The sequence below is a fragment of the Panthera uncia genome, chromosome D1 (genome assembly GCF_023721935.1).
Source record: "Panthera uncia isolate 11264 chromosome D1, Puncia_PCG_1.0, whole genome shotgun sequence".
NCBI lineage: Eukaryota > Metazoa > Chordata > Mammalia > Carnivora > Felidae > Panthera > Panthera uncia.
In genome coordinates, this window is record NC_064808.1 from 48,737,624 (window position 1) to 48,763,906 (window position 26,283).

General features: G+C 48.4%; 1 protein-coding gene across 4 annotated transcripts in view; it reads right to left on the reverse strand.

Annotated features, from left to right (window-relative positions):
* PPFIBP2 (PPFIA binding protein 2) overlaps positions 1–26,283 on the reverse strand; it is a 145,153-nt gene that overhangs the window by 13,941 nt on the left and 104,929 nt on the right. For 3 of the 4 annotated variants that reach the window (XM_049650769.1, XM_049650782.1, XM_049650791.1), the window contains 12 exons: positions 22,466–22,558; positions 18,028–18,139; positions 15,603–15,664; positions 14,366–14,441; positions 13,224–13,327; positions 11,188–11,255; positions 9,539–9,596; positions 8,591–8,632; positions 5,082–5,220; positions 3,850–3,882; positions 3,283–3,424; positions 2,509–2,637 (listed from right to left, as the gene is read on the reverse strand). In XM_049650769.1, coding sequence (XP_049506726.1) covers positions 2,509–2,637; positions 3,283–3,424; positions 3,850–3,882; positions 5,082–5,220; positions 8,591–8,632; positions 9,539–9,596; positions 11,188–11,255; positions 13,224–13,327; positions 14,366–14,441; positions 15,603–15,664; positions 18,028–18,139; positions 22,466–22,558 — 1,058 coding nt within the window. The remainder of the gene's footprint in view (positions 1–2,508; positions 2,638–3,282; positions 3,425–3,849; positions 3,883–5,081; positions 5,221–8,590; positions 8,633–9,538; positions 9,597–11,187; positions 11,256–13,223; positions 13,328–14,365; positions 14,442–15,602; positions 15,665–18,027; positions 18,140–22,465; positions 22,559–26,283) is intronic. The other variant, XM_049650773.1, reaches the window with a different exon arrangement.

Here is a 26,283-nt window from a genome sequence, read left to right on the forward strand (position 1 = left end):
CATATATCAAACTGTCAGAGAATAAAGTAAAATTCTGCGAGAAGCCTAAAAAATAATTTATCACAATGAGACATAGCTTAATATCTTAATATAGAGAGAACAGACAGAAATTTGTCAGACAGACACTAACAAAAATGGGCAAAACAATGCAGACAGCTCAAGAAAAATGACAAACATATGCAAACGAAATTAACAATAAAAATGTAGTATTTTGTGGGTGTGACAGGCACCCTCTATAGCAGTGCCTCCTGGGATGCAAATCAGTAAAACCTGATACCAGAGGAAAAAAGACAATAAAATTCCTTCTTCTATAACCTCAGAGAGGAGTCCTATAAAGTGTCACTATCAAATATGATATTTAAAAAAGAAATATTTCATTAGGAAAAGAAAGAGATTGGGGCTGGAGACTTGCTGTAACAAAGTGTTTTTCCTACAGGGATGTTGTTGGCGATATTTTATAAGGCTATACTGAAACATCTATAAATACCAGAGGACCTTAGCTTCTATCAAGTTTCTGCTTCCGAGTAATAAAGTTCTTTCTTTTCTACCGGCCAACACATGTTGTTACCACCAGCACTGGTAGTATAAATGCAGCAATCTCCTCAGGACGTCATTTTCTTTCCCTTCATCATCACTGTTCCGGTTAACAAAGCACAAAGACATTCAAACAAAGCAGCTCTGTGGGTGGAAATGCCATTTTTCCTTCAGCAGAGAAAGTTCCTGACTTCGGTTACCCCATCCCAAAATGGTTGCCCAGAATGGCAAAATGGGCCCCCTAACTATGCAGTCCTATGTTAAGAAAAAAGGGCTGAAGGGTCTTAGAAAATTTCTTCTACCCCTGCCAGTGATTTCCCTTCAAGAATCAACCCTAAAGAAATTGCCAGATTTGGAGCCAAGGTTCATCATTCAACCTTACTGCAGATTGTTTTTTCATCTCTGAAGAATCAAAGATGTTGAAGTCTACATTTAAAAATTGCTAGTACATTGGAATGCTCTTGGAACGTATAAGCTTTCTCTGGCTCACTTTTTAAGGGCTGTGAATTGGTCTCTGCCTTCTCAAACCATGTCCTTAGATTCTCTTGCCTTGGAAAGCTAGCATTTACTGAGGATTTACATTTGATTAGAAGGGTAAACACCAACACCCTGATCCTCAGAGAGCAGAAACAGAAGTCTACACACCCTCACACTTCTCTGCAAGGCACCTGGAGAAGACGTCTGAGGACGCCACCAAAGTGCGAGTGGATGTGGAAAGGCCCCGTGTGCACCTGCAAAGCCTATAGAAGCCTGAGGGTGACAGGGTGGGGGGAGTGTGCATTGGTGGGTTCCCTTCCTTGGGGGTACAGGTCTGCCAACAACATGATGCTTTAGGGAAACGTTCTTTGCTCATCATTGGGATCTAGGCTGTATTGTTTCTGAGAATTGATATCTGAGTTGTGCACATCTTACCACCTGCACTCGGCATTGGTGTGTGGCAATCTCAGAGGGATTAAATATGAGAGTTAATGTTACTTTTCACTGGTCAGATTTAAAATGGCACAATCCAGTCTTGAGGAAGGCCCCCAGAAGCCTGATCTTGGCCAAATAACTCAGACTTTAGGAGAACATTGCTGGAGACAATACATTGTAGAAATTGTCTGCTGGGAACAGAGGATATGGGAAGGGATTTTCCGAAAACACAGGAGTAAAGATTTGCCTGGGAAGATCTGAAGGGGGGCATGCTTTCTCAGAATAGGGTGACCTAAGGAAAGGGGGTAAAGCTAGTAACTGGAGGGTATCTACTAGGGCAGTCCAGGAAAAGTGTAACTTCTTTTAATGCTTTTTCGTTTGGGCACGATGGAAGAGTCATGTGAAAGTTCCCATTTTGATTCCAGTGCCCCATCCCCTCTGCAACCCCCTTTAGCTAACACCCTTCAGCAAACTGCGGTGCTTTGTCTTAGGAGGGATAATGGCAACAGGCCAACACCCTCCTGTGGAGGTCTGTGTGGGAGGGGGACTGACCCAGAGAGGGGTGGGAGACAACGCCCTTTCTCAGATTTCCTAGAAAAAGTGGACCCATGAATGGCAGACCACTGATGCTTGGGTTAGATGGGCAGTGGTGCATGTGATCCTCACAAGAACTCTAAGAAAATACTTCTTTTTACCTCTCACTTCACAAATGAGGAAAATGAGGCAGAGAGAGGTTATATAACCTGGTTGAAGGCTCACAGCTAGGAAGTAGTTGAGCACATTCCAACTCGGGTCTATAATTCCAGAATCTGTGCTTTCAATGGCTGCACCAGTGTGCAAGGCACAGAGCTGCTGAGGTCCTCAGGGAGCCCAGAGGGCCCCCACCAGCCACCTTGGTTTGTAGGGAGCCTTTTGCCTTTACCTTAGTGTACCTGTAAAACATGAGCAATGTCTACTCGTGCCAAGTGGGAAAGGTTGAGAAGTTTTGCACTAGAAACTCCTGCCTTCCACCTCTGGAGCATTCAGCACCCCCTTCCCTCTCCACCCTGGAGGGAGGTTTACCTTTTCTGACCCTTGGAGTCTCTGGTCCTAGAAAGCCTTGGCCCTGCGGTTGCCCGGAGCCCACCGCGTCGAAACTCTGCCATCCCCGGAGCATCAGTGTTGAAATTTCCTGACTGAGTTCTTCGGATTCTATGTGGAGAGGAATCCATGGAGACTGTCAGGGGACGGCCTTAAAGCATGCAGCCAGTGTACCAGCCCCCTACACAGGGCCACAGCAGCTGGACCCAGGACTCTCCACAGCACTTGTCCCCAGTGCCTCCCCAGAGGTTAAGGATCATGACTTGTGACAGCTCCCCAGACCCAACCTCCATTTTAATTCTGCCTCTGGGTTTCAGGGCACACCATATGGGGTCAAAGTGAGGAATGATGCTTGGTAGGAGGCCCCAGTTTCTGCCTCATTTCACAGACTGAGTCAACTGGGACGGCAAATCTTTCTTAAGACACAGACTGACCCCTCAGAAAAAAGAAATTGGTCTCATCCAAGTGTCTCTCCCAAAGTACATTGTAGTGTAAACTACAGAGAATGCACTCAGGGTTTGTGGGACAGACAGATGCCTGGAATGAAGGACATGTAAGGCAACTGCTACATTTAATGAGTGCTTTCATAGTTCTCCTCCTCTGGGGCCTACAAGATAACTCAAATCCTTCTAATGACCATTCTGTTTTTACTGCTGTTTCAACATCTGATTAAACAGGGGGTTATACAGTTCTTTGCCCATTCAAGAAGAATGCTAATTCTAAGCAACGTAATTATAATCACGACCACCAACTTACTTTCCCCAGAATTTCCTGATGCCTTTGGGGCTCCGTTTACCATCTGGCGTCAGGGGAGACTGGGGGCTTGAGTCAGTGCCCGATGATGTGGATGAGAGGTCATTGGCCACAGCAGTGTCGTCCCAACCACTTTCTGTGTCTCCTGAGATGGGAAAAACAGAATAGTGTATCAATGAGAGGAAGAAACGGGTCCTCTGGAGACCTCCTCCCCAGGCCCAGGCCATCCTTCAGTGGGAGCGGGGAAGAGTCTGCCCTGCTCTGCCTTCAGGGAAGCACTTTACATCCAGATCTCAGAGACCAGCAGGGGGGTCAGGCACACTCCAGGTTCTCTGAGGACTGGCGAAGTTAACGTTTCAAATTTGGGTGAGCTAATGTCTTCAAGTGCTAAAGGTTTTGGGGGTCCAAATACTTATGGATAACTCCAACAAGGAGCTTCCTCTTTTTCCAGGGGGAGATGCGGGAATGCAGGCAGGAGGGGGACATGGCTGAATGTTCCAGAAGGGGAGGGTGTTAGGGTAGGGAAACTAGGGCATCTTACTCTCCACCTCACCTGGAAGGGTACAGTACCTAATACGGGGGCACTGACACTCCGGCCACGATCTCCAGCCAATCAAGAAGTAGAGAAGCCACATGAAGAAGCAAGAGAGGCCAAAGTCCAGCCCAACAGAGTTATAGGGAAGCAAAGAAATAAACAAAAGAGTCATCGAGCAAGAGAGAAAAACTCAAACAGAAAGAAAAACAATCCCATGAGAAAAGAAGGGGGGAACAGGGGCTGAACTTGGCCCACAGGGTCAGTGCAGTGAACGGAGGCCTCACACGAGGGGCCAAATACTCCTGGGGCCACTTCCTGGCAGGCTGAGGTATCCACACACACACAGGGAGGGGGGGGACAGTGGCAGGGTCTGATATACTGGGCCACGTGCACCTCTTCTCTTGTGTGGGTGCCAGTCTGATCACTTAGATCAGACTAGAATGGTCCAAAGCCTTTCCAAGTCCAGAGTCTCCGTATTATTAGGACACACTCATTGAAGAGCTTATTTGGAGTTCCTACAGCCAGAGGCAGAACTGGCCAAGGGCAGAAGCTGACACATGGGCTGGCTCAGGGAACAACCAGGAAGGAGGGGTCAGGTAGGGAGAGCTCTGCAGGGACCAGAATGTTCCCTTCTGGGCTCCACTGATCTGTTGTTGTTGAGGAAAGATGGCCTACTCTGCATGAAAAGCAGCAAAGACCTCCATGGTTCCAGGCCCTAAGCACCAAAACGGTACCTGTGGATGGAAACCCTTGCCCATTGGCCACTGACTCCATTTCCCTAAGGAAACACTCTCCCTTGGAAGAGCACATAATATCATCCTAATGGTAATAGGGAGGCTGCAAGAGGAAGGCGGAGACAGGAGAGCAAAGATCAGGATGACAGAGGAGGAGGGGTGGAGTGAGGGACAGGAAGGGTGCAGAAGGGGTCTAGGAGGAGGGAACAGAGGAATGATGGGATAAGAAGGGCCAAGAAAGGAAGATTGGAAGAGGGAAAATGGGGGTGGGGTGGAGTGCTTGCAGCTGGAAAGAAAGGGTGGACTCCCAGCCTGGGTTTCTGGCACTCTACAGTGTTTACCAAAGGAAATAGTGTGCCCAGACAAGGAGTCATTGTCTCAGCAAGTGACGCCACCCAGAGGGACAACTTATCTCGTCCACCCAACCCCCGCTCCCACATCCTCCAACCGTGGGTGCAGGGACCTTGGGCAATAACGGAATGTGCCAAGGCCACTGCTCCAGGGGCCACCAGCCCCAGGGCCTGGACACTCACTCAGCCTCAGCAGGCTGCCCCCTGTGGGGTCGGGCTGCGAGGCCATGGGAGTTGACTTGGCAGCCTCTCCATTGGGTGTAGCTCCCGAAAGCTTCCCAGGTAATGTGGGGTATTTGTGCTCTGCCAGGAAAGGGCCGTCCTATTGGAAGGAGAGAAAGAGACATGTTGAATCAGCTTATCAGGCTCAAAATCAAACCCAGTTAGGAAATCTCTGGATACAGGCACCGCTTGGCTTTCTAAGGGCCATTTTTCACTCAGGTCAACTCAGAGACCTTTCAAAGATCAGTCAGTCCCGGAAAGGGGACCAAAGTTCTGAGAAAGGGCCATGCAATGAGACAGGGACAGAGTCAAGCCCAAATCCAGGGCCGACTGCAGCGGATTCCAAACAGGAAGTGGAAGCATCTCGCAAAGGAGGCCTTTGCCATTTGGCCTAATGCTCGAAGGCTCAACGAATTATAGCCATGAATTATCCTTTGGGTGTTTTGAATATACAAACCCAAATTCTAATAAAAGTATACCTATTATATATATTGATAATACAGATCATATACATTAATTATATCTATATATTACAATAAGTTATCTTGAAAAATAGCAGATTAAGGCAAAGTGAGAAGGTACACACAACTCGGGAGAGAAAACAGACCAGGGGGCTCCATGCCAACAATTCCCTTAGGAACTTAGGATCATAGTTTGCCTGAGGTTCAGCCCCGGTGCAATGGGCTTGCGCACACACCCTGGCCATAGAAACGGTCCCAAAGAAGCAAGATAATGTAAAGGGAAAGAAGTGTACTTATTTGGTTAGGAAGGACAGAAGGAAGTCAGAGAAAGACAAGCACCATATAATTTCACTCATACGTGGAATTTAATAAAACAAATGAACAAAGTAAAAAAGAGACAAAAGAAACAGACTCTTAACTATAGCCAACAAACTGATGGTGATGAGAGGGGAGGTGAGTGGGTGGATGGGTGAAATAGGGATGGGGATTAAGAGTCCTGTCATCATGGTGAGCACTGAGTATCATACAGAAGTGTTGAATCACTATATTGTCTGCCTGAAACTAACATAACACTGTACGTTAATTATACTAGAATTTTTTTTAAAAGAAGGGCATAATGCCCCCTAAACCCACAAACCTAAGGGAAACCCAGTCGAAAGCATGTCAGTAAGAACAGAAAATGAAGCAACATTACCAAGGAAATCAACTGTGGATTACTTGATTGGGCCCAGAAGAAAAGTAATACGCAAAGTTTGGATTTCACAACTGACAAGTCAGAAAAGTAATGGAGGGTTTAATGGCTGAGACATCTTTTGAAGTTTCATTCAGTTAGAAGCCAAATGTCCAATGAATTTCTGAATTCAGTGTGCTTATAAATACATCATCCTAGAAACTGAAGTCTGATTCCCTCACTGAACATGGAGTGGTAACCCCTTATAAATAAATAAACTCAGAAAGGAGACATGTGAAAAAAGTAGACTATATTTCCAAGGTATTCTTTTTGTTGTCGTTTTTAAGTTTATTTATTTATTTTGAGAGAGACAGAGACAGTGAAAGTGGGAGAGGGGCAGAGAGAGAGGGAGACAGAGAATCCCAAGCAGGCTCCACACTCAGCATGAAGCCTGATGCAGGACTTGAATTCATGAAACTGTGAAATCATGACCTTAGCTCAAACCAAGAGTCAGGTGGATGCTTAACTGACTGAGCCACCCAGGTGCTTCTTTTCAAGGAACTGTTCAAGAACTGGCTCGTGAGGTGGAAATAACCAGAGCCTTAAGAGAGGGACAGTGCATGCTTTTTACGTTCACGATGACCCACAAGGTAGAGATTGGACCTGATCATACACTGGCAAGACCAACAGTTTCCAAATGCTAGTCTGTGTACCAACTGCTCCACAGTTACCTGGGACACTAATGAAAACACCAGAGATCTCGGGTGTACCCGGTCCTGGGAATCTGCCCCTGTGGGACTGTACCCCAAGTGTCAGTATTTTTAAACTAGCGTTTGAGATTACTCTGATGCACAGTCAGACCTAGAACCACAGACTGTGGGGAAGGCAATGTTTAAAAGGTTTCGTGAACTGTGACTCCAGGTTCCCATCACACAGGAAATATGGAGCAAGGAAGGGCTCTCAAAACCAGATTTCTGGTTGCACCATCACATATGCTCCCCGAAGACAGGGCAAAGATGACCACGGCTGCAGACGTGGGCTGTCCTGGGTGCTTGATGGGGAGCTGGGAGGAAAGGGACACAACCTAACTCAAGGATGGGTCATGCAGACCTGTAAGAAAGACAACAAAGGAATCAAGGGTAACAGAAAGGGCTCTCAGCTCTGTTCACCCAAGAAGGAAACCTGAGAAGGAAGTGCTCGCTGCCAGAGAAGGTCAAAGTCAGGATAGGCCACAGAAGGAACAGAAGAATAAGCCTGGTTGTGGGGGTAATGGAAATCCCAGACAGGGGGCAGTGTATAACTGTTCAGCTGCCTTAAGTTAGAACAGAGAGGGTAGCACACCAGAGTGACACAACACAGACTTCACATCAGACAGGACTCAGGCAACTCTCTCTCTCTCTCTCTGGAGCCTCCCAGAAACTGTTTCGTTGTTTCTAAATAGGGAACAATTCCTGCCTCAGGCTGAGCACACCAGGACAGTACATAAACAAAGGTACAGAAACTATCACATTCCCCAGGGTTTGGACTGACAGCAGGAACTATAAGAGCAGTCCCCAGCTCAAGGAAGGCACCAATTAGACACCATCTAGAATATCGTGCTCAAGAGTGGACCAGGCCACAAGCTAGAGAAACTAGTGCTGACCCTAAGGAGACGGAATAGAAACTCGGAAGGCTTGTGATCTGTGCACGTGAGAGGGTGTTCAAGTCAGAGAGGGCCTGAGGGACTTTGATTCTGGAGCAGTCAGCAGCAGGGGACACTGGTTCCTTCCATGGGCTCAGCTGGGGGAGAGCTGGGATCAGAGGACGCACGTTCTAGGGAAGTCCAGAAGATGTATCTAATAGAGCTGGGAAAAAACACAGGATGTGTCTTCTGATGTGATGAGCTCTCAGTCACAGAAAGCAAGTGCCAGACAGCAACATTAGGGGATGTCATAGGAAGATTCTTGCACCGGTGGCTGAGTGTGCCCCTGTGTTTAACCATGACACATCAGCACAGAAAGGATGAGAGCTGTCACACTCTGATTATATGTGGAAGTCATAACATTCCCCCTTCCTAGCAATCAGATCTACAATGCCTTGTTAAAGATGGGTTTTTTCTGAGCCTGTAAAATGGAGGAGATAATAATAAATCCTATCCACAGTCAGTGAGGTGGAATCACATTACACAGCGGGGTGCACATAAACAGAAAATGGTAGAGGAAGCTTTGTCTTTCCTCCCGCACTCTTACCCGTTATGATTAACATACTTTACAGTTACAAAAGCCGTAACCTGCTAAATGAAAACACACCAGCAGACATGTGACCACAGATGCATGACAGGGGGCATGCAGTTAATATACCTTGGGTTCTATCACTGGGGAGAGCTGGTTCCCATCGACACACTGTGCAGTGGCAAGAAGGATTTCACACATGTGGAGAAAGAGAGGCCAGTGTTAGTCACAAACAACAACTCAGGACCAGCTGCCTGCTTATATCTGCAGGGCTCATTCCCTCCCTCCCCATCTTTATGTCAGGTAATCACCAGCCATGATGGAAACACAGGCCACTGTCCAAGTCACGGACAGATGTTCTGGACAGCTGCCAGCAATCTGACCAGGAGGAGCAAGAGGCACAGGACCACAGGAACAGAGCCACTGAACGGGCCCAGTGGCCCCTGCCAGCTCCAGCCTTCATGGGTTTCCACTGTAATTACCAGCACTGGTACACTGATCAGACCAAGGGACCGTAGGCAGCAGGGCTCCATTAAGGTGCTCCGTCAGGGAAGGACCCCCCTGGTCTCCAGTGACCTTGCTCAAGAACCAGCATAGGGGTCACCCACATGGTCAAGGGCCACCCTCATATATGGGGCCACAAAGCTCTCCTCATATCTTTCTAGACTCTCAAAAAAGCTTCCTCTCCAGTCTTCTAAATTATCCCATAACTGACTCCTGGGCTCATCAACTTTATTCACATTACCTCCTCATTCAAAATCTCTGCAATGTTCCCAAGTGGCTCTGGGGATATAGAGTCAGGATTCAAGACCTTCCATGGTTTGATCTGACTCATGGCTCTAAACTGACATCTTCCTGCTCCCTACACCTCAACATCTCCATCAACTCCAGGAAGCATTTCCTGTCCTGCCTCTACAATGCCTTGGGCCACACTTGACCGGTTTTCTCAAAATGTTCATGTAATTCCTGTCTCCCCATCAGCTTTAGAAAAGCCTCTATAAAGTGGGACCTGTACGTCCCAGCACTGCTGGGTAAGAAGTGACTCAGGAGTCTTTACAGAGAGGCTGACGGGCTGACCTTGTCCACAGGTTCACTTCTCAGGTCTTCTAGACTACATGAGAGCTTTTTCTGAGCCCTGGAAAAAACACAAAGGGAACAAAGAAACAGTTACTGGAGAAGGAGGTGCATGGGGTCAGTCATGCAGAGGACATTCCAAGTGTTTTACCAATGTCAAGTGGGTTTAGGGTCAAGTTCAGAAAAAAACCACCCTCTAATCATAACCATTACATAGGAGACTGGCCCATTTCAGAGGACAGCCTGGTCAGACAACATGTTGCCGAGGGCATGAGAGCATCATTTAAATCCAAATCAAAAGGCCTTGGCATTTCTGAAAAATCTAGAATACACTCAGTTCTATTACATCAATGGGAGCTAACTGTTACGTAGTCATAAAAGACAACCTGCAGGGTCAAAAGAGAGGAAAGGTGCCAGTACTGTCTTGTCTGTGAGTCTAAGATGGAATCCAGGGAGGAGGGCGCTGTGCCACATTAAAGATGAGCACATTAGCCAGCCACAGCTCCAGAGCACCACCTGCTAGGATCTTCTCACCCTTTGCTCTGGCTCTGTATGCCCTGACTCGTCTGCTCAGGGGAATTTGCTTTCTCAGAGGTTATTTTGCAGCAAAGGGCACTAATTATACAGAGAAGAGGCAATGCCACTGGTGGTCACAAGGGTTACCTTGTGATAAGTCTCCTCAGCAATGATAGTTCTCTGTTTAGGTGAATAAAGCAGAATCTCTTGGTACATTAGTTTCTTGTGAGTCTGGTCAGTGTGAGTTAATCGGTGTTGACTTCCTCTTGAGTGAACTCATAAACTGACTGGCCAACTGCCGTCGCTGACACTGACATTTTTCTCTAGGGCTGAAGGCTGAGGGAAACAGTGGCTCTCTAGAAAGTGGGGTCCTGAACACATACATTCTGGAGACTCAGCAGCATTCTAGAGAAGCTTCTGTCATACTTAAGGCCAATGTCTCCAGACACCTTGGCTGAAAGACAGCCTGCTCTTGACAGTAGAGCCTCTAGATCTCCATCACAGGGGGCCCAACTTGGAAATGTTCTAAATTGTTGACATAGGGAACTAGAAATAGGTTCATTTTGGAGTGAACCAGGCAGATGGCAGCCAGGTAACCCCACAGGCCAGTGCATTATAAGCTCATTGCCATGTGAAGCTTCCCCAAAGCAACTGGACCAACCTCCCTATAGGAGAAATGGCTCTCCCTGGGGAGCCTGGACTGTCACAGGGCTCTAGGGCTCCTGAGAGCAGGAAGGACTTTCAAGAGGGCCTGATAAAAATGAGACACACGTGATGGGATGCTCCCAGCCCCGAGGAGCTGCTGGAGGGCACAGATGACCTGTAGCCAGCTCTCCTTTGAGAATCCAACCCCCGGCCAGGTCTTTTCTTAGTGACAATGGCCCAGACCCTTAGCCCACGGGAAGGAAAGCCCCTCTGTGGCCAGAGGAGGTAGGCACAGTTCACGACTGCTCCACGGCTTGGGCCACATTGTGGCCGCTTCTGGGGCCTGGCATGCTTCTCTGACAGTGAAAGGGCAGGTGTGCCCAGGACATGGTGGCCGTGCTCACCACCACACATGGCCAGTTCCTGCCATGCAGGAGCCCCAAGAGGGTGTGAGGGCACAGCAGCTCTGGAGAAATGATCAGGCCTCCTACCTGGTTTCCAGTGATTTCTGCGGGAGTGGAGGTGGCCCCGCGGTGGGAGAGCTACATCTTGGAGGCATCTGCACCAGAAACAGAAGTCACTGTAGAGGACGGTTACTATCTAGAGAACTTTCCCCTTCTTTGGACAATTCCCCTTGGGGAGTTGCACTTCCTCCCTTGGGCACAGCCACGGTGGCTGTGTCAATACGGATGCCTTGCTCTTTGAAGATGCCAAGGAGAAAGGAGTATCAAAAACCTAGGCCAACTGTCCCTCCTTCCCGGGCCTACGTCCACATCCCTGCAGTAGCGTCCTGACACCTGAACCCCTGGGGATCCTGCTGTTCCTGCCCTTTCTGAGCTTGGTTCTTCAGCTTTTCCTTTCATTCAAGGAGCCACCACACACCCTTTCAAAAACGTGCCTCCGTGGTGTAGGCTAGCCAGTCGATTTCTGTCGCTTGCGGTGAGAAGCACTACAATTGTTATGAGCAACATCTACTGCCGGCCAGGCCCCATGGGGGTGTGGGGGAAGCGCTCCCCTCACCAGACAGGCCATTAGGATAAAGATCAGCGTGCATGTCCTTATGGTCCTGATACCTACACTGCAATATGGGGGTAGAGGGGAGGGAGGGGATACCACAGAAGAGGGTTTCAGAGGGGAGAACACCTGAGAAACAAGAATGGGCTTAGCGAGAAGGCAAAAAGGGAAGAGCATTACAGGTGGACTAAACATGAGCTAATGGAGGTGTCTAAGGACAATAGAGCCTGATGTCTTCAGTACTGTACTAAGTGTAAAGATGGCCTTTTCTCTAGAGCCCAGGAAGTACCTTTTTGGTCTACTATAGGGAGAACCCTGGCATTATATAGGGCTGTTAAAAGCCTGAGCTTTTTAGCCAGATAGATGTGGATCCAATTCCAGGTTCTGCCGTCTACCCGCTGTGTGACCTAAAGCAGATTATTGACCCTCTCTGAGCCTCAGCTTCACCATAATAAAATAAGAATCCCAGTGGGGTGTCATGAGGAGAAACGAGGTGAGCCCTATGTACAGGACTCATCACAGGGACCACACTGAGGTACTGAGAGTCAATCACTGCTATTTTATTACTGTCAGCAATCTGGAATAAGCTCATTATAAGGTCATGTTGGGATGTTTGCCTGACTTAATAACTGGGTCACTCGACGACACTTTGCTCCTCCCTTAATTAAAAGGGTTGAGCTAGACCTCTGAGACCCTTTTTGTTGTGGCCATTCTAGAGTTTCACAAAACTTTTACATCCTGGGCCAAAGCCCCTTCTCCACTCGAGATCTGGATCTATGAGTTTATTTGCTTATTTGTATATCGTCTAAATGCAGAGAGGTTTGTATAAGAGGACCAGACTTTAAACAAGCAAAAGGGAAAGAGATCTGTATGCTGATTACAGAGGCTGGAGAGGAGGTCTGAGGAATAGGAATGTGTCACAGCAATAGGTGTGTTTATTCCCCTCAACGAGCAAGACACTTTCACTCAACAAATATTTGCATTCTCCTGGGCGTCAGACATTATTACAGACACTAGAGAAACAGGGAGAAATAAAATGAAACCACCTATGGTCTCTGTTTACATCCCAGAGAGGAAGGACCAAAAGAAACAAGGAACTGGATTGAAAAGAAAAGTCCTACCCTTGAAAAGTCCAGTATCCACTATGACACCCCTTGAGTGCTCATACAAATACTAACACTGTCTGCATGTTGCATTCAGCCTGTGCTGCAAATACGACAGACAGCCCTCCCTGCCCTGTGACCTCCTACAGGAGCCCATGTACCCAGAGACTCAAAGAAGGCTCCCAATGTACCCCGGAAATCTGCCGGGGGAGCTTTTAGAACACAGGTCTGTGCCTGGGCCCCTCTCCACCCTCGATGCTTTCCCCCAGGCCTTGGGGGCCACTCCATCCATTTAATTTCTCACCTGTCAAGATTTCTACCTGACAGGTACCTGATTTGATCCTCCCCCAAGCTCAGCACAAGCTCCTAGGGCCTGCTGAAACCCCACGTCACAGATGGAAACACAGCACCTCTGGCTTAAGTAATTCGTCAGGGCCTTTGTTTGCACTGTTCCACTTTCGGAAACTTCCCTCGAGTTCTTCTTCATTGATTGCGAGAGTTCTGTCTGTAGGCCCTAGAAGCATTAACGCAGAAGGAGGGGTCATTCCTGTGGGATTCATCTGAAACCTGTGATTACACCACAGATTTCTAACAGTGCTTCTTCATCAAGAAAAACTAAGACACATATAAAGGGACATTACAGGTGTAATCATAAGATTCTTCGGGGAATCTGAGAAAGGGCTGTCATGAGGGTCATCTCAAGGTCAAAGCTCATGGGAGGAACAGAGAGACGGCAGCCCTTACTATTCCTCCCTAACCTTCTCATTCCTTGGCCATGGGTCATGATGCTCTGACTCGACCCCAAATACCAAAGGAGGAGGGAAAATAGGGCTGTGATACATGTGCAGGGCCAGCAGAAGCTCAACCAGAATGAGGTCCCTGAACACCCTCAAGGTGGCCCTCTCCTGTGAAGCAGCTGCTTTCCAGGGATCTGTGACAGGAGCCCGGGTCAATGACACGAATGGTAAGGCGGGCAGGGCAGCCTGGCCCAGGCCCCACTGCGCTCACATGAACACTAACGCTGCCTGCATGGTACGTTCAGCCTGCGCAGCAAATATGAAGCACAGATAGTCCTCCCTGCCCTGTGACTTCCTACAGGAACCCAGGTACCCAGAGACTCAAAGAAGGCCCCCAAAGTATCCTGGAAATCTGCTGGGGGAGCTGTCCGGAGGTGGACAAGCTCTAATCCCCAATGAGGGTATCGAACTGGTTTTTGGTCCAGGTTTGACTGCATTCATTGCCTCTAAAAGGTATCCTGGAAAAACACACAGGAGATCCCCAAGGATGGGGATTCCTAAGGGCTCACGTTAAAGGCTCTATTTTCTTGATAATATGCTTAGTCCACAGGAGCTCTGGACTATCATTAGACATAGTTTCTAGAAACCAATAGCTGCCAGTTTCCCACTGTCCAGGACAGTCTAACCAGCTCCATTATCCAGCAGAGGATCTTCTCCAAATGAAGGTTAATAACCTTCTAGCAAAATGCCCCTGGATTTAACACAATTGATGGAATACCTTTGGGAGAAAATAGCAGAATCCTCCTTTCCCTCACCTTGAGTTGCCATCACGATCTCCTTCACCCTCCGATACTGGTTTAACAGCCCTGTGAGCTCCTCTATCCGACGGTCCTGTCACGGTGGGAGAGCAGACTATATGTAAACACCACCACTGGCCCCACGGAGGATTTCATTTGGGGGCCCAGACTACATTCTGGGCACACTGAGATGCTATGTGGAAACTAAGGGACACTTCGACGGGAAGTTCAGTGTCCAGCCTCCTTCCCACAGAGCCTGGGTTCCCAGTGGTCTGCCCCCTAGGCAGCTGCAAACATTCTTGCCTCTACCCAAAGGCTAGGAGTCCAATCCCTAGCCGTAAAACAATCCCTTCCAGACACAGCCTTCGAGGGGCTTAAACATTTCAGAGGCAGGAAACGCACTATCTCCCTACCCTCCTGAGGTAGCTTTTGGAATCTGTCTCCTGGATTGAATGCTGTCCTCTGGAGCTACATACAAAGAAAGATTAAAATAAAGCCGTCCTATTTATCCCCAATACCCTCAACCTGTTCCTTAGGAGCCCGAGATTCCTTGCACAACAGGTGAAATTACCAGAGGAGATCAGTTCTTTCAGCAAAGGCCTGGGGACTTGGGAGGCCATGAAGATTTGGGCATTAGACAGACCTGGGTGGGAACCCTGGCTCCACTACCTACTGTTAACGAACCTTGGACAAAACTACTCAAGCACTTTGAAGCTCAGTTTCTTTATCTGTAAAATGCAGGGTTGTGATCCTCAGAGGTGATGGCCATCCCAGGTAAGTGCTCTATAATTACAGAGGTGGCTACTCTAGGATTACGCAGGCAATCAGATGTGAAGAATGGAAGGCGGTGGGGTAAACACATCACGTGCTGCCCAGTGTCTCCGTGACGGGTCTGTCACCAGATTGTGTGCATAGGAGATTGGTGGACTGCTCTCAAGTTTTGCCAAGAGTCTAAGCAGCAGTTATGGCATTTGGCAGTAACCACAGGGGTATTTTTTTTTTCCCCCTGCACCAGCATGAACAGGCATGACTTTATTCTGCATTTGGGAGATTTCGCTTAGGCAAAGTCCCCAGGCATCAAAGCCAAAAACAAACAGCTGAGGCTCAGTCTCCAAAAGGCAGAAGCCATTCTCCTGACACATCCCTGGGTCACTGGCCTGATGGGCATGACCCTGCCCAGAATATCAGAGACCAGTAGGGACGAAACAGCCTGTTAGCAGAGGAAGAATAGGGCTGCCTTGATGGACCATCTTACCTTATCTTCATTGGCAACAAGCAAAGTTTCCATCCCCATTTTCAGACGTTGAATTTCTTGGTCTGAAAGAATTTAGGTGTAGGGAGAATTATTTACACACAGACAGCCATCCCTACATGCTAAGCTGCTAAGAATTCCCTTGTGAATGAATTGCATGTGGGCTCCTTTACTTCTTTAAGAGCCCATGACGGTGTCTGGTGTAGTCATTCTCATTAAATATTTGTTGGATTACTAAATGAATGCACAAACCTAATCTCTCATGTTCTCTTTGTAGAAATTAGTGGGGAAAATACAAATTCCATTTACTCGAAGTTGACACAAAAGAACCCAAAAACCTTTCAAAACCAACGTCTCTGAAGAATACAGACATTATTACTTGAGTGGGTATGTACCTGGGCTGCTAGCTAATTTTAGAGAAAAATAATACAGTCCCATGGATTGTAGCAAAGGAGAATTTAAAATAAGAAAGAAAAAAAAAGTCTACAGCTGAATGAAGAAAAGAATGATTATGTAAAAGAGCTGGGTACTTGGCTTAATTTAAAATGCTATAGTCAGAATTGACTAAAGAATATTTAGACACATCTATAAATATATTAAAACAAATTCTACAGTTAAGGAAAACTATCTTATTTCAGAAACCCACAGAATATCTCTATGGGCCCAGGCACTTGTGTCAGTCTGTGGTGGGCAACCTAAGGCCTGCTCTCACTCTGGACCTAATAGGGGCTCTTGATTTCTTCCCAAACTGGTCTGAAGGACGAGGTCAAAGGCCAATGCCTAAGGGAGCTGGAGGTCAGTCTGCTACATATTTAGGTCTAGGGAGTGGCACATAGTGGAATATTCAAAACAAGGACCTATCCCCATTCCTAAACTGATTATTACAAAAGGAAGAGGGGGTGTCTATATGAGAAAAGTCCAGGAGACAAGGGAACCAAAATATAGGCATCCCATTTGCAACAAGAATAGGAAGAGTAGACTTGTGTAAATAGTCATAGGGATTCATTTTCAGAGGACAATACAGAGTGCCCGTTCACTATCTTAGGCTCTTGGCAGCTGAAGAGCAACCCCACAGCCCCGTCTGTGGGACAAGGGTGGTAAGCTTCATATGAAGAGTGGCAAACCTCAGTGCTTTGGGCAGGACCCAACCTGAGCAGCAAATGACCAAAGGACCGGCTCCAAGAGTTACCGGATGATGGATCAGAAGGCCTGGACTCCAGAGAAGCATAGTGTGGAGGGGGAAGGCTACCTGGCCTAGGATCAAGGCACAGAAAGCACTCTGTCCAGATTAAGCATCACAGAGAGTCTGGGATATGTTAGGGGGCCCCAGCATCCACCTTGAGCCATGGCAGGTAGGTGACACACTCAAAGGCTTAAGAAGACACTGAGAAAGACTAGGGGAGGCATGAACATATTGGTCACTAATTTTCTTCTCCAGCTTAAGCCACCGTTTCATGCTGCATAGCTTCCCACCCCAGCCAGGGACCCAAGCTAAGCAGTGCTGAGGCTGAGAGGGGACCCAGTAGTAAGGCCAATCCATAGGGCTACAGGACCTCCTCCAGCATCATTCTGCAGCCTCATGGGAAGAGGAAGGTATGTGATCATTTTGAATACAAGGTGGATAGCCTTAAATATTAAATATGTGTTAATAAGAGTATTTGAGGATTCATCCTCTTTTGAATCAGCAGACTTGGAACTGATGAGGGACCATTCACCATCCTTTCACTTACCCAGTATTTCTTAGGAGCCTACCATGGCTGAATGCTGTGTGAAGTTCTGTGGATATGGTCTCAAATAGGACAGACACAATTCTTGCCCCACAGTGAGGACAACAATCTACCCAGAGACCTCCCCAAATGCAACCCTGATGAGTTTTAAGTGCTATGAGGGAAACAAAAAGAATGCTGAGCTAGAGAAAAATAGGACTGGGGGCATCTGGTTGAGGTAGGGTAGCCAGAAAAGGCCTTTCTGAGAGGTAACATTTAAGCTGAGATCTAAAGATGAGAACTAATAGATTTGTTTCTGTATCCTCGGGGCCTTGTATGAGTATCAAACAGGTATCCATTCAAGGAGTGAATGGATTGCTAAATAAAGCCTCCCCTGTGGGAATGACACAAAGACAAGTCCTTCCAGTCAAGTGCAAAGAAAAGCTCCAGAGCTTAATGATCAGACTACATGTGAGAGAAGCCTTCAGGGTGAAGTCTTCTGGACAGGGGAGGGGCTCATGGCAATGGTTCCACAGTAGAACTGTGCTTTCTAGGCCCTTTCATGCACACTCACGCATGTATCTGTTCACTTGGACGTGTTTGCACACACAGGACATATGTGCACATCAGTAAGCCTACTCACATAGGCACACACATAATCATCCATAGACACACATGCCCAGAGGGCCCAGGGGCAACTCTCTCCCAGTCAAGCCAGTTACCTTTTTCTGAGTGGTCGCTGTGTAGGGCTGCAGTCCGGGAGAGCTGGCTGTGCAGGCGCTCAATTTCTGCATCCTTCAGGGCCACCTGCTCTTGCAGCTGGGCTACCTCAGCCTGAAAGAGCAACAGAGGATCCCCACCAGCTCAGAGGGACTACCAGACTGTGATGAAGTACCTCAAGTCATTCATAGCCCGGGACGAGTGGGTCCCAGAACATGCTGGCAAGTCAGGGGCAGAGGCACCAGAGGTGAGCAGTTAGAGGTGCTTACCGCTGTCCCCACCACATGGGGCTCTTCAGACTGAACTCATTCTTCCTGGCCAATCCGGCCCTGCCCTCAGCTCCTGCTGGTCACCTGCATCCTTCTACCTGACCAGGCTCTTACCTCCCCTGCCCTCTGAGGCCCAGTCACCCCTGAGGCCCGAGGCGCTGGGCTGTGTTCAATGGGAGAGCTGCTGATGCACATTCTCTTTCCGGATGTGGACTTCCTTCTCTCAGGGGATTCATGCAACAGCACAGATGTACATCATTGCAACGAGTGCATGCATCTTTCATTTATCCACACCCATACAGGAAACATAGTGGCAATCAAATCACTACTGGTAGGTAGACAAAGAGTGAGCCAAGAGTACCTCCCTCATGTACTCTCTTCATGCACAGCCACGGCCTCTGCCCAGCCTCCATATGAGCACCTATGCACGCTCACCCGTATGTACCTCTATACAAGCGTTCAGATGTGCTGAGCAGATACACTTTTGCAAATAAAGTATGTAAGTACAGCCACAGATGTGATACATACATTCATATGTAGACATGCACGGGCAGTTGTGCTAGGTGCTTCACACACCTCTACTAAGCACCGCAGGTTAAATCTCACATGTAACAGTAGGTGTGACTGTCCACGCCTTCCCACGCTTGTGAGAAGATCAGAACCGTGTAGGTCCCATCCCAGGGGCCACACTGGCTTTGGAGCCAAACAAACTTGGATTCCCTCATTTCCTAGTTGGAGGACCTTAGGCAAGTTAACCTTTCTGAGTTAACTTCTGAGTCTTGCTTCATCTCTAAAATGGGGAAAACAGCATTGACCTCAAAGGGCTGTGGGGAGGATTAAATAAGATAATGGTCACGGACAACTTAGCCTAATACTTGTTACACAGTAAGGGCTCAATAAATGCTGCTACTCTTGCTTCTCTCGTCTTATTCCTTTCCTAAGGGTAACCAAGTAGTTCTCTGAGCATCAAACCAGACAAAGAAAGGGGGTGAGGACCAACTCAGGAGCCAGCCAACATACAGCAAAGGCCTGTACTCTGGCCATCCCTCCCCATGTGGTAGCCCAATCACATCCCCCCTTCTTTCCTCAAGGTCATAGAATGGGGACGCCAGAGCTAACTTTCGAATAGTTTCAAGTAACCGAAAAGGAGCACTGAGACTCTTGGTGGCTCCTCTGCCAACAGGCCTTGCATTCAGTTTCAGGCACACTGACTGAGCGTCCACTCTGCCTCTGACCCAGTGCTCACTGATTTCTTACGTCCAACCTCACTCAATCCTCACAGGAGCCCATGGGAGGAAGCAACATCACTGCGTGTTGCTACCGGGGAGACACCAGGAAGAGTGCAGGATGCGATGCCCAAGTCACAGGGCCACTTAGTGACCAGGACACAAACCCCACCTGCTCGGGAGCCAGCTTCTGAATCAACAGCACAGATGAAGGCTACTATTATGGGCCGAGAGCTCCCTGAGCCCACCTTAGGCGTTCTGAAAGAACCTTCCCTAACATCCCTCAAATGGGAAAAGAGAGGGCCACGTAAAGAAAAAAAGAGGCAGCAAGGGGTAGGCTCTCATTCTTCTGAAGTGCCCTATGGAGCCCTGCCCCTCTGCTCTGTGGCATCTACCCAGAGAGGCCAGAGAGCAAGCCCAGCGGTGGCAAGCTGCTAGCTGAGACCTATAGCCACGCAGCACTGTCCCCTAGCTCACTCAGGGCCTCGGTGCTTGCGGGCCTACAACTAACAGCCTCGGTGGCTTCTGAATACCTTAGCCTTGAGCCTTTCGGTCCAAATGCCTCTTATTTCTACAAGGACCATACTATTCTTAGAAGATCTTCTCCTAACCTTTCTTGGACCTTCCACGACCATTTTTCCCTTTCTTTGCAGACCGAGTGAGAGCTGGTCTCTGTTAGGAATCTGCATGCCTGATGCTGGTCTCTGGGACCCACAGAGGATCTCAGTGATATGGGTGAGGCAGAGCCCAGCACAATGAGGTCCCCTGTCTCTGAAGCCTGCCTCTGGGTGAGATCATCTATTTAAAGCCCTGTAGACTAGAGGCGCCTGGGTGGCTCAGTCTGTTGAACGCCAACTTCGGCTCAGGTCATAATCTCACGGGTTCATGGGTTTGAGCCCCGTGTGGAGCTCTGTGCTGACAGCTCAGAGTCTGGAGCCTGCTTCGGATTCTGTGTCTCCCTCTCTTTCTACCTGTCCCCTGATCATGTACTGTCTCTTTCTCTCTCTCAAAAAATAAAACATAAAAATAATTTTAAAAAATTTAAAAAAACCCCAACAACTAAGTGGCTAAGTCCCAGCTGCCAGGTGTCAATTTCCAGAGAATAGGCCAGAAATGACAGGTGCTCTGCTGTGCTTAGCATAGTACCTGTGCCCATAGCTGGGAAGTCTGCAACAGGCTACAAGCCCTCTACCTGACCACGAGGGCAAAGGATGCCACTGCCATGGCCACAGAGGCTGGAGCTGTGTGGCCAGAGGTCTGAGGCAAAGGTGTGCGGGCTGGTGCCAGGCAGAGGGGTGCTCCAGCTCCCTGCAAGTACTCAGCTTCGTTAAACCCAGGGATCACCCCTGATTGCTGCCCTGGAAGATGAGTCGCCTTCAGGGGCTGACAAGCTTTATGCAGAAGACTAAAGAACTTTCAAGAATAGTACAGGCTTTTACTTGCAGGGAATCAGGATTTTATAAGAAAAAGAGCATGGATTTTGGAATGACACAGATCCAGGTCTGGACCTCACCTTGGCCACCTTGGGCTTTGGTTTTCTAGCCACTGAAATGGGGATAATAAATCAACAGACCTCACTAGGTTATTTTTACGGATCAAATGAGAAAATGTGGGCAAAGAGCTTGATGCATTCTGGCACATAGGAGATGCCCTTACCCAATAGTTACTGAGTAACCTGTAGTATCTCAAAGGTCTCTATGCCAAGGCAAAGAGCTCAGGTGACCTAAAAAGAGTTGTTTGGTTTTATAATACATGGTTGTACAACTTCAAAGGCTTCCCCAAGACAGGACTCGCCTGAGTGGAATTCTGTGACAGAAGGCTCTGAGCTATTTGAGAAAATCACTGCTGCTGGAACAGGTACAGCACAGTACACACAAGGGTGCACTTAGATAGAAACAGGGCTGGAGACAAATGTGCTGGGATTGCCTAGGTTGGTGCTGACTTGGTAAGATCTCGGGAAAGTTACTGAACTGCTCTGTACCTCGGCTTCCTCGTTGGTAAAACAGTTAAGAAAATCATTTTATACAAGCAATTATACAGATATCAATATCATGTTCAGAGTTTTAAGAGCATGACATAAATTGCATATAAATTATCAACACTAGAAATTGGAGAAAAAGCGAGCGAGATTCCCCCAAAAGAGAAATTCCTAGAAGGAAATATTAATAGTGGTAGCTCCTAGGTGGTATAAGAGTGACTTTTATCCATTTTTTTATGGTTTAAAGATTCTCTGTGATGAGTATTGTTTTCATAATCATTAAAAGTTAACTTACAGAAAAAAATACAAGTATAACCAGAAATTAGGAAAACTCTTAAGTACTTTTTAAAACCCTAGTAAGAAATAAAAATGAAAATCTAGTTAACACCTCTGGGTGGCGCTACAGAGGCCTTAGTCAAATAGCAGGTGTGCTTTCAGGGGGCTGCCTGGGCCAGGCTCCCGCAGGCAAGAATGCTCCTCCAGGGCTATTCCTTCCCCAGCCCAGGCTGCTGAACTCCCCAGTTCAATAGAAACATGGTTTAGTTAAAACAACAAAGTAGTGGAGTGCATTCAATGCTAAAATACAGCATGCCTATTTAAACCAACTAGTTATTAAAAGGGACCGCTAAATTTAAAGTGATGCAGCCGAGGTAACATCAACGTTCATCTGCCTTAAGACTTCTCACTTGCTCACAGCCCCTTACTGGTCCCATGTCAGCCTAGGGGTGCCACAGGACACAGCATGACGAAGGAGCTCAGCTATTCCAGCAGTGCATGATCGCAGGGGGCTTTCCCTAGGAGAAGAGCCTTCCCAGATCAAAGCTATCTACTTGCACAATCTGCGCACTATTGCGTGTGCACACAGCAGGGTCAATCTGCACTTCTCCAGCTCAGATCCCGAGCTTGAACACAGACCCTCCCCACCAGGCCTCAGCACCTCTCCATAAATATTAGAACTGCCTTTTACCTTAGTGGCCTTCAGCTTCCACTCATACTGATTCCGTTCATTCTCCAACTCTTCTACCTTGATTTTGAGGTGCCTGAGCTCTTGCAGTAACTCCTAGAAGGATAAGGGACAAAAACAAAGTTCTGATGGTTACAGAGCATGATGTTCCCTGGATAACCCTGGTTAGGCTCATGCAGGGGATGCCAGGGGCAAGAGATCCAGGGTCATGTTCAACACTGCAGCTCAAATCCTTAAACATGGTCCTGTTTCAGGAAAAGCTGTGGGCCATTCAAAAACAGAAGCCAGGGGTTCCAGGCATATGAAGAGAACACTTTTTTTTTTTTTTTCTTTAGAACTAGTTCTGCCTGCCCCTTTCTGACATCCATGTCCTCTGTGGGATGTGCCCAAATCATGCACAAATGTGGAGGTGCAGGACAAATAGGACTTGGGAGCCAGAGGAACAGAGATACAAAAATGAAGCAGCTTCTTACAGACAAAGTAGCAGGAAGCAGGCTAGGTGGACGCACCTCTTTGTGCTGGGGCGTGGGGCAAGGAACCCCAAGAGGGGTGTGTGATCCTGGAAGGCTCCAGAGAAGAAGGGGCAGCCAGCAGGACAGAAAACACTAAGATAACAAATGCCAAATGCAGAGTGCTCTGGGCCAGGGGCGGGGGTCGGCTTGAAGAAAGGAGGGAATGAGAAGGCAGACCGGCAGAGGGTGGATGCAGGAGGCACAAAGGGAGACAGTCTGTTGGGCTAGGGCAGAGGACAGGTGGCATGAGTGGGAGGTAAGGCCAGAAAGTAAGGTGCAGCCCTACCAGAAAGTCTTTGGATGAAAATACAAAGAGCTCTGAGGCCATTCTTTGGCAGTAGGGAGCCACTGAAAGTTGCTGAGTGAGGAAGGGATGGTTGACCAACTTGCCCGGGGTGAGTTGGAAGTCAGGTTTGTTTCTTCCAACTACAGGGACCTTGCTCCCTAAACTACTCTTTCAGCAAAGACGACACCACTGAGCACCCTTGTCCCAAACCAAGTTTCCTTTGATGGATAATTGGTCCTGCCAACTGGCTCGTATCAGAAAAATTAATGTGTATGTGATCACTTCCAGACTTCTGAACTCCAGATCCCCACAGACTCCCGACCTAACACCTCTGGGCAGGCATCTCACGACTGTCATGGCCCAAGTGGAACACTTAATTCCCCCTTTTAGACATTCCAACCTCACTAAATGGCAGCTCCATCCACCTACCTCCCTGTGCCAGAAACCTGGGGTCCACCCTTGGCATCTCCCTCTCCCCGACAGATGCAATCTACCCCTAAGCCTTGTTAAGTCTATCTCCAAGGAAATGGATCTCTCCTTTCTCTCCAACTCAACCACCACTACTCTGATCTAGCAGTTCATGTCAACAGGCCGGGCAGTCTCTCCAGGGGTTGCTCGTCTGTCGTCTTGCCCTTCTTAAAGCCACTGTCCCCCGCGGCATCCAGGGGAACAACACAATTAAAGGATAAATCTGATCCTGGCGCTCCTCTGCTCCTCAAAACTCATATGCTCTCACCAGCATTGCCTGGACTGACCCGGTGCCCTGCCTGCCTCTTGGATTACTCTCTCCCCCCAGTGATGCACCAACCAAACTGGATACTTTTTAGTTCCTCGTCTACTTGGGCCTTTACACACACCGCTCCCTCTTGTCTGGAGCAGTCTGCCAGGTGAATTCCCACCGATCCTTCCTCAGGCCTCCTCAGCAAAGCTATCCCAACCTCTACACCATATTCAGGTGTGGCAGAGTACATCCTTTCTGGTGTGGCACCCTGTATCTCTCCTACGTCATTTGCAATTAGATACTTACTGGTCTGATCGCTAATGGCTGGTTCTCCTCCTGTGTGAACTCCAGGAGGGGTTTGGTTAACTCCGAGCGTGCTTTGCTCACCACTGGCACATGGTAGGTATGTATTATTTTCCAATGAACGAACACGTGAAATTCAGTTCATCGCTTAACTGACCTGGAGCTCTTTGTGTTCTGAGATAGTCTGCCAGAAAGTTCCACTGCTTACACTTGAACTTTGTAGGGTAATCCACTAAGATTTTCTTACAGCCAAGGTAAACATTTATTGATGCCTCTTTTTGAAAATGTCTTCGAAGCTAAGGTCATTGTACCCATGACCTGCAGCATTAGATTTTAAGGCCTGGTGGGACTTCCAGCCGACCCAGGATGGTTTTCTGAGAATGTTTCCGGCCCTGCCTGAGAGGCTGCCACCATGGAGACACAGAGCATGATGACGGCCAGGCTCTGATGACCTTTGGCACATCCTCCTCTTTCAAGGTTGTCTGTGTTGCCCATCATCGGCTATAAACACTGGTACAAACATTAGCCTCTTTTAGACGTCTTTCTGGGTTGACCCACTCAACATGGGGCACTCCCAGGACTTCTCTATTCAAATCCACATTTACCTCTGGGCTCTCATTTCTCCCCCTTATCATTTAATGTAGGAGGAAATCTCCCCACCTCAACCCCCACCTGCCCCCAAGCTCCCCCTCTAATGTCTGATTCTGGGTAGAGTTTCAGCATGTTCCACGGTTGAGTATGGGTTGTGATAATTTCCCACAGAGCTGAGGCGGACCCTCTGTAATGCTCACAGCTACTATGACCTTGACCTTCCTTCAGGCTTCCAAGTCCTCTTCGACAGTAGGTCTCAGAGGCACAGACTCCTCTCTGTGCAACTGCCATCACCAGGTCCAGTCAGGTCACGCAGGCCCCGGCCCCACCAGGATGAGGGGACAAGTCCAGAACACCAGTCAGGTATACCCCATAGGGTCCAGAGGTCATGAAATCCCTCTAATGCGATCAGGTGGGGAATTTTTCCTAGAAATTCAGATGATGACCTAACTGTCATAGCAAAAGGAAACTGGTGTTCTATTTTCTCACTAGGGATTAACTTCCTTAAAAATAAACTTGAAAGGATTCTCTCATGATGCTATTTTTTCTTTAAAAAAGAAAATAAAAATCACACGAGATAAAACTTCATTTAATCTCCCAGCCCAGGAGGAGAATCAGCGCCTGAGTCACACCTGGGAAGGGGAATCCTGAGGCTTCCTTTTGCATGAATGCCCGTCCCTCAGGGCACCTGACACACCTCATTCCCAGCCCTGAGGAAGGCCAGTGCCACCACCTGGCCAAGGGTTGGCCTCACCCGCTCAGACCCTGCTCTCTGAGGGTCGCAGAGCTCAGCTCAGACCCTGAGGGGAGTGCACCAGTCCCAAGCTCTGCCCGGAAGTAACAATAGAGCCGTGTTAACCCACTGCACTCACTTGTGGTTAGGAGAAAGCCCAGCCCCTCCACCAGTGAAATGCCCCCACACGCATGCTCTGATATACTTAAGTGTGGTTCCTACAGGTGACCCCTCCCAACAGGCACAGTCCTGGCTGCAGGGCGAGGGTTCGGCTGCGCCGTCACCAGCCGCCACCTCCTCAGGGCAGCCCCTACTGAGTAAGAGGCGCTCTTGAATCTGCCTGTGGATGTCCAGCTGCAGCCTACACATCTGCTCCTGCAGCTCACTGATCACATTCAGAACCGACTGCAGGAAGGAAGAGAGAGGAGAAAAGAGCACTCAGGGTCAGTCAGCTCTCAGACACAAAGCTCCCCAGGAGAGCGGCCCAGAGAGAAGGAAGCATGCAGGGGGCGAGCTGCAGGGGGCGACCCAGAGGTGACCGCCCACTTTCTTCACGGGAACCAAAAGACCTGGTATTTTTCCTGAACCCGCCCCCTCTACGGGGTGGTCCTACAGTCTGAGCAAACCCCCAGCAGCTCCTCTGTGCCACGCAGTGGGGGTGCGGTGGGGGCATCC